General features: G+C 39.1%; 1 protein-coding gene across 1 annotated transcript in view; it reads left to right on the top strand.

Annotated features, from left to right (window-relative positions):
• LOC124168354 (collagen alpha-5(IV) chain-like) overlaps positions 1-12,108 on the top strand; it is a 108,894-nt gene that overhangs the window by 40,100 nt on the left and 56,686 nt on the right. The window contains exons 6-9 of the mRNA XM_046546551.1: positions 1,641-1,898; positions 6,234-6,395; positions 9,591-9,720; positions 10,855-11,004. Coding sequence (XP_046402507.1) covers positions 1,641-1,898; positions 6,234-6,395; positions 9,591-9,720; positions 10,855-11,004 — 700 coding nt within the window. The remainder of the gene's footprint in view (positions 1-1,640; positions 1,899-6,233; positions 6,396-9,590; positions 9,721-10,854; positions 11,005-12,108) is intronic.

Below are 12,108 nucleotides of genomic sequence, written 5' to 3'. Positions count from 1 at the left end.
TAAGAATCCTAGCCACTTATTGGCTGCTTGCTCTCCGCTGCTCAAAGAACAACCAATTACCACCGTGTTTACTGTTCACAGCCAGGGCTGGTTCCACAGGAAGGATAACGAATGGGCCATGCTTTCCGTGCATGGGAATAAAGCCTGTACTGGCTATTAAAGAAAATGGATAACCAAAATTTGGAATTTTTTCATTCATGACTGTTATTTATGGCTTCCATATACTGAATTTCAGCCAAAAAAATTTTTCATTAAATTGGTACCCTTTTACATTAAACAATATAGGAAAGACATTTCACTGTACTTCCTTCTTTGAATCCCTCAGAACTCATTACCTCCTCCCTTCTCTTCCATAATTAATTAATGTGCACAAGTAATTCCATAATTATCGCCCAAATTCAATTACCTATCCTTAGTGTTTTTGATTATTAGCATATGTTCATCTTTCATTACAATACTTCTTAGCACTCCTTCATTCCTAATGCTACCTTTCAATCCAATATTTTAATTCCTAATTAATCCCGACATTTTTTTATTACATCATAAGGCATTTTATTCAACCTCATGAGGAGTCATAACACAATATGCCAAGGTGAGTGGAAGGAAGGTGCTCTCTGTTTTTGTAGTTACTGATTTATGGGGGCGGGTGGATTAAGTCAATAAGTTCCTGCCCTCAGCTATCATGGCTTCAACTTGCAAAAGCCTTAATGATAAAGTATAACTACAGTGAGATTGTTTAGGGATGCATAAATGCCTAGAAAAGAGGCTCTTTAGTGGAATGTAAGAATGATTTTCAAAGTTTTAGTTTTAATTTTGAAATTTAATAAGGTGAGTATTGCAGCAAGAATTGATAAGTAGTAGCAAGATAAAGGACCAGAGGAATGAGGGAAATAGCTTTATTCTTGGAGTGGAATAAGGGAGTGGTTGGTTAGCCTCCATAAAAAAGAAAGGCAATGATTTATCTTAATAAAGATGAGCTCAGATATTATGTTGCTATGATCACATAATCACAGGGCCTGCCACATATTTTATAACAAAGCTTCAATATCTTTGGACATATTCGATTTACGATAGTGTTTATTGAATTCTATAGTATATTTCTCTGTTTTAATAGTTGTGGCAGTCATTCAATTTATTAGAGAATGCATTATATTCTCTTATACTCTTGATACAATTGAAACTCCCTCCAGGGAATTGTATTTCAGTGATCCCAAATGACTGAATAATCAATAAGATGACCTCTGAATGGCTGACCAATCGAGTGGCTGATGATTGACTGACCAATGGAATCTCCTACCATACCAGTAAATGGGAATGTTGGAACTAGGATGTTTGATTTTAAAGCAAAATGATGATGATGTAAGGGGAAGGCTAGACATTATCAATATATCGAGGCATATATAAAGTGAGAGGTACAGATTCAGAGGCATTATGTCACATTGTTAGCCATACTGATACATAAGCCAGCAATGCATTCATGTATGTTTAGGTAAATGGAGTTGGTTCTTACTTTTCTAGATCAGTAAAACTTGCGGTGTTGTGCCACAGCACCGATCCCAGCTGAGACCACCTTCCTTTGAAATACCTTGCTGCTTTTGCTCCTCATACCAGTACTTATGCTTTTTGACTTTTGATTGCAGGGATATGCAGGCATTCCAGGTGCCCCTGGACCTCCAGGTGAGCCAGGAGATAACAAGGTTGGCCTCAAAGGGCAGCCTGGAGATGCTGGCGAGCAGGGAATCCCAGGGCCTCCAGGCGAGCTCATGCTCAACAATATCGAGGAGAGTGAGGTTCCTCCTGTCTCGTCTGCAGTGCGCGGTCCGAGGGGAGACAAGGGGAAGAGGGGCGACAGGGGGGACCGTGGCAACAAGGGCGAGAGGGGGTCAGCAGGGCGCAAGGTGAGGGCCCAGCAACTGACCCATGAGGAAAAACCATGACCATCCAAGTCTCGGCAATTTTAAAATCGTACAGAAAAATGTCCATGAAATACCTCTTGATTGCCAAAACTGAATGAAATTTGCAATCCCTTCCCAAGCAGCAGACGATGTCCATTGGATGTCTGAACAAGTTCAATATATCTAAAACACGTTGCTACAGCAAGATGGATATTTTGACGATGTTACAAAGACATCCTATTTGTAACATCAACTACGAGTTGTAAAAATAACGTTACATAGATATCCGAGTTGTATTATCCGTGATATTAAAAAAATTGTTACTCCAGACAGTATCCATAGGTAGCATAAGTTCTGTATAGAAATGAAGAGCACAAATGTTTTGTTTATATGGCTAGGGATTACCAAAAACTATGATAAGTTTACCCATTATCTATTCATTAGATGTTGTGAAGATATCTTACAATTAGAGATGTTGTAATATGGTCCTTGATGCTCACTGTTGGACATCTCTGCAACATCGCTTGGTGGGTCTTTTGGATATTTGACAGATATCCATTCGAGGTTAATTGGATAAACAATTGTCTTTAAGGATGTCATATGTTAATGCCAACAATGTTGCCTGAATGTTGTTGGGATATTGATTGCTGCTTGGGTTGTAAGCAGCTTTCTCCTTCCAAAGCAAGTTTTGTTTTTGAGTACAGTGCAATCTTAGTAATCCAACACACATGCAGCCATGGCATAGCTGGAATATCGAAAGCGCAGGATTATTAGAACTGTAGGTACAGGGAACAAACACAATGCTCAAAAAATTTTGTTATGGTATAATTTTGCAATTAAATACATAAAGTGATGCCAAATCTCCCTTCTTCTTTGGATTTGAGTCATGGTTAGACATCCGTGAAATTCGCAAGACGCGATATCGCGAATTAACGTGAAATAACACGAAATAACGCCAACTCGGTAAATAAAGACAAAATTTGACGTTTTTTTGCTATTTTAGGTGAATAAGTGAAAAAATCACATCTAATGAGTCATAATCTATTAAAGCCTGAGCCTTCATTGTTTAACGCTGCCGACGTTCATTTGCTTTCTCTCATTGCGATTCCAAGGTCTATTGGCTTGTTTAGTCTTGCGCATAACGCATCAGCGTAATATTGCACACTGTAGTGATTCCTCTGCCAGAATTTGCCGTTAAATTCATCACAGCCTCTCTCTTCGATTCCCGTGTATCGATCATGATATGTTTAGAATGAGGCGCTTTCTCACCTGAAGAATTAGATATTATGAATCAAAAATCTGCGGAAAGAAATTTAACGCGGCCGCGGAAGAACGGAAATACAAGCTCACGTGCCCGTTACGCATCAATGCTGAGCAGTAATTTTGGTGACTCACCACGATGCATTAGACAGCATTATTGGATAACTTGTTGCAGGAAAACCTTGAGTGTCAGTCTAATGTAACAATTTCATTGACTTAAACACGACCGCTGGCTGGGAAGGGGCCGTCATTCACGGCACGGCCCACAGCGTGGCAGAGAGTCGTTTCATCTGAAAGCGTCCTGAATTTCACATTATCGTGACATGAATGGCGGCCGGCGAAAAGTCATTTTTTCAGAAAGAGGCCTCAATGTAGCACTGCCTGTATTTCACACCGTAGGCGGCACACCGCCGGGCCAGATTGAAGTGGGTGCCGTGGTGACCATGGCAGCCGTCAATGGCATACGTGGGCCTTAGTTTGGCTGTTATTAATGAACTTTCATGAGGTACTTTTAACAAGCCTTATATAATTCCAAAACAGCACACCTTTACAGATGGGTCAGTTGGTGCAATGGATAGCGCTAGCAGACTACACTTGCTATCCTCCTCAAAAACATACCTATCTCAAGATTAACAGGGGGAGCAATAACAGAGACTTTTTTTTTTTTCGAAGAAATGACATTTCTAGGTGGTTCTCTTGTTATTATGCTGAAAGGGCCACGGAAGATTTTAGGAAGCGGTGGGTAGAAGACAACATTCGGTGGAATTGTTGATTTTAAATAATCAACTTTTATTGCATCCTAATTGCTAATTGAAGTAATATTTTGGAACGGTTCTTTTAATATATAGGTACTTTTAAGTAAGCTCCCTTTGGAGTAATGTAAATTACAAGTGTTTGAGAGATATGGCAATTTATATTCATTTTGTGTTCTTTATTATTACATCTGCACGCATGCTGCTGCTCACCACGAGCCTTAATGGCATGTGCTCTCGCAAGAAGTGGTTTTCATTTTTAATTTGGAAGTTGATCAGTATATGTAATACCAAGAATCAGTGGCGTAGCCTGCGGGGGAGTTTGGGGGGTCTGGACTCCCCCCCCCCCCGAAATATACGAACACAATTATTTTCCTTCATTAAAGAAAAAAATATTGAGAAAACATGAATTTACAAAATTTTTCTTCGACAAATCAAGTTATTTCGATGATGAAAAGTGCTAAAATTACCTAGTTTCAAACTCTCTAATTAGATTAAATACACCAAAGGATGAAGTTCGCCATGAAAAAATATTTGACTTAGCCGGGATTCGAACCCGGATCTCCCGATTGCCGGTCAGGCGTGCTACCAGTTACACCACCAAGCCATCTTCTCAGAGCGAACTTCGGGATGGGTTTTACCGAACAAGACCCTGTTTTTCTAAAAATTTCCCCCTGGTTTTAGACCCCCCCCCCCGAACAAAATTCCTGCCACTGCCAAGAATTAACATATTATCACGCATCAACAGTTTAACGTTGACACTCAATATAAACCCCCCGAACCCCCCCCCGAACAAAATTCCTGCCACTGCCAAGAATTAACATATTATCACGCATCAACAGTTTAACGTTGACACTCAATATAAACAGGTAGTTGTAATAATAATAAAAAACGCAATATTAACAGATATTCGTAAGACTTTATTTGTAATGGACACCATTACAATATGAGCACTTTACCAACAACACTTCCGGGGCCAACCGGAAATAAGGATCAGTGGTACCAACTCGATCACTGACTGTGAAAGGGGCACCACCCTAAGAGTACACTACAACACCAACCCTTGCTAAAATAGTGTAGTCATCGACATATCTCCACGTTTGAAATGACACGGCTTAAATACATTATAATGATGGTAAAAAAATTTCTCTCATGCATATGCTTGCTGCAATTAAAGTTCATGAAATACTTGTGGCCGTATGTTCAAAATGAAGACTAAAAAACTTACTGACGCGATGCAGCCTCCAACCCTGGCCCCCTCGGGAGAGTCAACTACACTAACCACTACACCAACTGACACATCTGGAGCGTGGACCACTATTTTGGAATTACATAAGGCTTGTTAAAAGTACCACACGAACATTTATTTATTACAGCCAAACTAAGGCCTCCTTAATGGAACCACTATCAGTTCAGAGATGTGTTCACCATTCTGAATGCCATAAAAAATATGGCATTGAAAAAGGCGGAGCAAGAAACGTGGTCTCCCCTTGTAAGTACATATTAAAAAATCTTTTATTTAAAACTGAATGAAATTACATAAGCTAATGGGAGATTGCCAGCTGTGCACGCTATATGACTGAATGTGTCAGACTGCAGCAAAGCCGGATTACAGAGATTGTATTGTATTTCTCAGTATTCAAACAAGTATTTCTCAGACATTCCTTGACATTGCAGATACTAGCCAAGCTTTTTGTGTGAAAATCCTGAGAAATTGTCTCATGATGAAAGGTAAGTTTAATAAGTAAGGTTAATAATAGTGTGAAATTCAATGATATTTCCAATTACACTGCCAAAAGGGGATCTTTATTATTTGGCACTTTATTCTGAAGATATCTCATGCTACTAAAGAACAGAATAGATTGTAGTGACAACATAATTGTGAGCCAGTCTTACTGAAAATTTTCTCAGCAATAGAAATTTGTATTGTGGTTGAGGCTAGAGTTAAAGTTACAATAAAAAAAATTATTTCTTCAAACCTAAGACTAAGATTGGGAACAGTAACATCTATCACTAAAATTTTTCTGTGTAACCGATAGCAGCATTACAGTCTGCCATTGAAACCCAAAAAACCTGAGGGTCACCCTTTTGTAACAGGCAAATTTTCAAACACAATTTGGCTGATTCAAATTTTGTGCAATCAAGCAGATTTTTTTCTTCAGTATGTTTTTGAAGGAAACTACAACAAAAAATTCATCTGCACTTGCAACTTTAAAAAAATTCTGTTTCGACAACCCTCTTGATACATGCCCGAAATCATGACATGTGCAACAATATGAGCATATCCTGCTGTAATAGCTGAATCATCTTCACCATTCTGCCTTAGGGTGAATCAGGATTGGCAGGCTTCAAAGGATACAAAGGTGAGAGAGGCCATGATGGACAACGGGGTAAACAGGGCAAGACTGGCATCCCTGGACCACCAGGAATCAAGGGCGCCAAGGGGTCACCGGGAATTGCTGGCCTGGATGGAATTGATGGTGAAAAGGTCAGTGCAAGTCCCTATCAATGATCCTGCAGACTGATTCTTGCATGATCATAATAACCTATGCAGGGGCGCAGCTAGGAATTAAGGCTGGGGGGAGGGGTTAGATGCAACTAATACCAGGGTGTGTGGGGGTATGGAATACCCACCGGGATAAGCGGTAGATGCGAGATCAATAAATTGCGGAATTTTGAGATAAATGATTCAAAAAAGTGAGTTTTACGGCTTTCTGAGGGATATTTTATTAATCCTTACGCTATTCTGTTAGTAATGTCAATCCGATTAAGTAAAATATATTAAACTTAAAAATTTCTCTGAGCTCTAGGGGGGGTTTTATCCCCCAAACCCCCCCTTGCTATGCCATTGAACCTATGAAGTAAGTGACGTAGACCCCCCCTCCATGAAATTGATTCGACTTGTGATGGATTCGACATTTGATCGGAGTGGATTCTTCATGCAATTCTTTCAAGATTTCAAATTTTGCCAATTTCGTTTTCATTCACAAAATATGTCATTAATAATGTAATCAAATGCTTATTTTTTCAAAATAAATTTTTAAACAGAGTAACATTTATAAAAACATGCTCCTAAAACTGATTCTTCATCCTAGAATAATGCTGAGTCAACAAACAATGGAGTTTGCTATATGATCAGTCATTCAGAACAAATTTATATCTACGGCAAGGGTCTACTGTAATATTATTTTTGCTATAAATGAAATACACTCCTTGTACAGCTCTGTTTGCACTAAGTTTTTCTCATTTTACATTCGTTTTTATTTTAATAAGGTATGCAGCTCATTCAGGGGCGCAGTTAAGAATTAAGGCTAGGGGGGGTTTTAGGCGCAACCAATACTTGCAGGTTTGGGGGCATTGCATACCCACCAGGGTAAGCAGTAAGTGCAGGGGCCCTCCCCTAGAACATTTTAAGATAAATGGTTCAAAATGGCGAGTTTTACGGCTTTCTGAGGGATATTTGGTTAATCCTAACACTATTCTATAAGTAATACTGATCAAAATAATTAAAATGGATTAAACTTAAAAATTTGTCTGAGCTCTGGAGGGGGTTTTATCCCCCAAACCCACCCCCCTCGCTGCGCCACTGAGCTCATTAAATGAAGCTGCTCTATTTTCTGACAACATTACTTAAGTTTTGCCTTGCTTGTCTAAGGTTTAGGATATTTCCCCTAAATAAAACATTGAATTCTTACCAATTACTAAAGTCTATTGCTTAGAACATTTTACATACTTTTTGGGTGGAATAAAAAATTGCTTGTATAGGAATACTAGACTACATAGAATGAAGATAATGTCTTTTAATTAGGAGTAAAACTTTTATTTACCCATTAGAGGGACTAACTGAAGGCACACATTTTCTTGAGTGACATGTTTTGACTTTAATGGTAGTATGTACATATTTATTTACTAAATCTGAAATCTTTCCTTCCTCCTTGCAGTATTTATTTTAAGTACATTAAAGTTAAATGTTACTTCTTGCTGGTATTCTGTATTTGTATCAAAACTAAGGCATACCTCTAATGTAATCAATCATCTACCATTTACTCAAAGTGCCAAATTGTCACCATGGAAAAGTGAAACGCATTTTCAACACAGCACACTCCCGATTATCCGGCTGTGGTTTATCCCTCTTGCGGCTCATTTGCGCATGAGTTTCACACTTTTTCGATGTTTTCCACGATCTTAAAAAAAAAAATGATGCAAAAGCACCAGGATATTTGCATTTTAATGCTAGGATACACCGCACTTATTATTTCTATTAGAATTCACTTTGTAAAATGGAATTATTTCATTTACTAGCTAACAAGGAATGTTTCAAGTCTAGTTGGACGTCTGCTCTGGCAGTGTTGATGACTATCAGTGGCGGGGAAAAAATTCTTGATTAATTTTTAAAGATTCTTCAATGTGTAACCAATCGCAAATTAGGAAAAATATTATTTACGATCTATAATTGCATATTTCATATCGCAAATTCATTATCATCTTGCATTATCTTGCATTATTGCCGTGCCCTCGCATGTGTTTGAATACGGCCAACGGCAACCGGAGATTTCGTCGCACTCGGGCATGTTTACGACACGACGAGTCAAGAACAAACTGGAGAGAAAGAGAATAGTAGAAGTGAAGGCAGTAAGGGAAGTGGAAGTAGAGATATCATGAGTCATAGTCAGGCGATTGCCTGCGTAAACAATTTTCCATAAGTCCTGGTTTCCTATAACCGCTACTGTGCGATGGCATGATTGCACACCTCTTGCCTTCATGGGAGTTATGTGTTCCTGTTTTCCAAGCATCGCATTGCACAATCGTGCTCAGTGATCACAGATCCGCATCACGCAGTAGTTACATCCTAGACAACTTGTGTGAGATGTGACTGAGTGGTGTGGTGCCTGACAGTGTAGTTTCTGGCATCGCACAGTGGTTTTTAAACATTCCTTGAAACCACTTTTCTGAATTCGTGATCTTGCAGCCACGGATGCGTGGTTTTCAGAAACCAGGTATGACAGGGAGCAATAGGAATGTGAGTACAATCACATTTTAGCCTCTAAAAAGGATGCGGTTGGGAAAAGAAAGCTCTTAATGATTCCGGAAAGATATCTAAAATAAAAGACTATGTGCATGGATACTATTTAATCATTTGATTTGTATGAATTTTGAAAATTAAATGATATTCATGTGAAAGTTTGGGTTATTCGTATTTTCCGATTATTCGTGCTGCCTCCCCCCATCATTAGCCCGGATCAGGGACGCAGCTAATAATTAAAACTGGGGGGGGTTTAACTGCAACTAATACCGGGGTGTGTGAGGGTATGGAATACCCACCAGGATAATCGGCAGGTGCGAGATTAATAAATTGCGGAATTTTAAGATAAACGGTTCAAAATGGTGAGTTTTACGGCTTCCTGAGGGATATTTCATTAATAATTACACTATTCTATTAGTAATATCAATCCAATTAAGTATCATGGATTAAACGTAAAAATTTCTCTGAGCTCTGGGGGGGTTTTATCCCCCAAAACCCCTCCCTCGCTGCGCCACTGGCCCGGATAATCGGGAGTATGCTGTACTAAGTCTTTTTCTCCCATCACGAATAATAGCCAAAAGTATGCTTAGGGAATGAATATCTATTATCTATCTAGAGCCAAAGATCAAGTGATTAATAACACATTTGTGTGGACTCTAGGGCCCATCTGGAGAGCCTGGGCTGGCAGGACCCCCTGGAGTGCAGGGTCTCCCCGGCGAGCCAGGCATCTACGATCCCAACCTGGATGAGGAGGGGCTTGAAGGGGCCAGCGGCATCCAAGGCCCCATTGGTGAGAAGCAATACCAGGATGTGTATGAAACCTTGTTGAAAAAAGCAACCAAAATGAAGCCTTCCCCTCATCAAATATATTTGTGTTCGGTTTCAACAAAATAGAGGCAATAAATATTGTAGCGAAGCTATATCATTGTTTTGCGGGATAACTAAAATATTTTTCTCAATGAAGCTGAATATTTCTGTTCAAAACCCCATAAAAAGTACACTTCCTCCAAAGTTTTTTCCATGATATACAGTATGATGCAGCGGTGAATAGCTTGTAAAAGACATCATAGGCTTATTGTTGGTGGTATTAGGGATAGTCCTCATTTAAGCTATACATAAAATGAGAGTTCAGCACACAGATGTACATAATTCACTACCCTTTAATAGTTATTTGCTCGTAATGCTCCTTATGAAATTATTATTATGTCAAAAACAAACTTGAGCAAAATATCTTCAGCTAAGCTACCCCTTTAATGCAATTCATTAATACCAGATAAGAAATCATCTATTGCCTGAAAAATCATCCATTACCGAATGATTTTACGGTGATTAGCAGAAATACTTACTTAAAAGCCATATGTAATTGAATAATAGCCATGAGGCTTTTTATTCTATGAAACCAAATGCAAACCTAGCTTACCCTAAAGTGATGTGGGTAGAAATTGCTTGAAATTACATTTTGAATTTTTTTCTGCTGTCTATAAAGTAACCCTGAATGCTTACAATTGAATCAATATTGATGGATTTAGGAAAAAATTAGTCAGTCTTGGACCAATTTACTTATCTACTTATGATGAACCAATTAATATAAATAATTTAAGTGGGAAATCTACCAAGTAAGTACAGCAATTCAATTGAAGTTACTCCACTGTGAAAAACTTAACTAATTGTACCCAAATAGGAATCCACAGCCATTATTAATTTTAATGCAACAAATTTCATGCAGTGAGAATAGACAGCTTAAAGTTGATATTAAGTTATCTGCATTACTCCAAATAAAATTAAATATTTAAGATGCATATTTTAATTTGAAGAAAAAGATATCCGACTCATGTCAACTACATGTACTTGCAAGTTCTATGAAACTGTTCGATGCATGGCATGTATGTATGCTTGTATATAATTTTCAAATCCTGCTCTTCAGGACCTCCTGGGCCAATGGGTGAACCTGGAATCCCTGGGGCGCCTGGATATCCTGGAACGCGTGGGCCAACAGGTGAGCCAGGCCCTCCAGGACAGTCTGGTCTTCGAGGTCCCACAGGATTCTCCGAGAAGGGAGAGAGGGGAGATGATGGTGAGTAGAAACAACTTTGGTGAAGCCTTACCAGTGGCACCGACTCCATGGGGCTTGAGGGGGCCCAAGCCCCCTCAAAAATTTGTTATGGTATGAGGAAAAAATGTGTCAGGCTTGTCGATTGTCCCAGAGTGTCCAGATATCAAGATTCGAGTTATCAGGGTCCCAATGTTGATTGTATGACTCTTCTAAAATGCTTAAAAAACTTAAAACTGACTGCTTAAAAAATTTCCTGGGGCAAGATATACCCCGGTTTGGGCCCCCACAATATTTTTTGTAAGTCAGCATCCCTTAGCCTTACAGTCATAGCCACTATGTGTTACAATACCAATCAGGTGGGTACCAGGTTGATGTGCTGGCTAGATTGTTGACCTCACACCTAGTGGGCCTGGGTTCACATCCAGGCTGTGGTGGATAATTTTTAAGAGATTGCCCGATCCCTGTTTGGGTGCTTTTTGAAGAGCATTTCAAGTCTAACATACTGTCCATCAGATGGGACGTTAAGCCATGCTCCTCTTGGTGCCTTTCCATAAAAGCAATCTAACGCTGGCACAGGGTTTTTCTGCACCCTTTCTTCCTTACCCGTTTTCCAATGCACTAATGACTTTGAATACCTACCTACAACTAGGGAAGGAAAAATGGATTTTCATTGAATTCAAATACTATAGAGTTTAATTAGTACAAGATGAGGAAATCGATATAGTATCATGATCGTCCAGTATCACTCCTGAAGTCCAATTATACTAAAATTTCATTTCAAAATTGCTTACACATAGAACAAAGCAAAGAATTTATTGCTAATCATAAAAAATTGGAGTATGCAATAAATTTTTCTTTGCAAAAATCATTGACTATCCAACCAGTTCACCGCAGATTCCTTCCATGAGGAGGATCATAAATAAGTTGGAGGGTCAGGCCCAATTGTCGAGGAGTGCTACTAATGTCTCGCTAACTTGGATTTCAGGCAGGGCCTAATTACCTCCGACCATCGCCACCTCTACCACATTCTAAATAAAGACTGCCTCAGCGGTCACTTCCCTTCCCCACATCAGCCATAGTCAAAATTTAATTGTTAATTTGAGTTGAAAAATTCAAGTCTTCTAC

This window comes from Ischnura elegans, chromosome 11 (genome assembly GCF_921293095.1).
Source record: "Ischnura elegans chromosome 11, ioIscEleg1.1, whole genome shotgun sequence".
NCBI classification, from domain to species: domain Eukaryota; kingdom Metazoa; phylum Arthropoda; class Insecta; order Odonata; family Coenagrionidae; genus Ischnura; species Ischnura elegans.
This window is presented reverse-complemented; position numbering and strand designations above follow the sequence as displayed.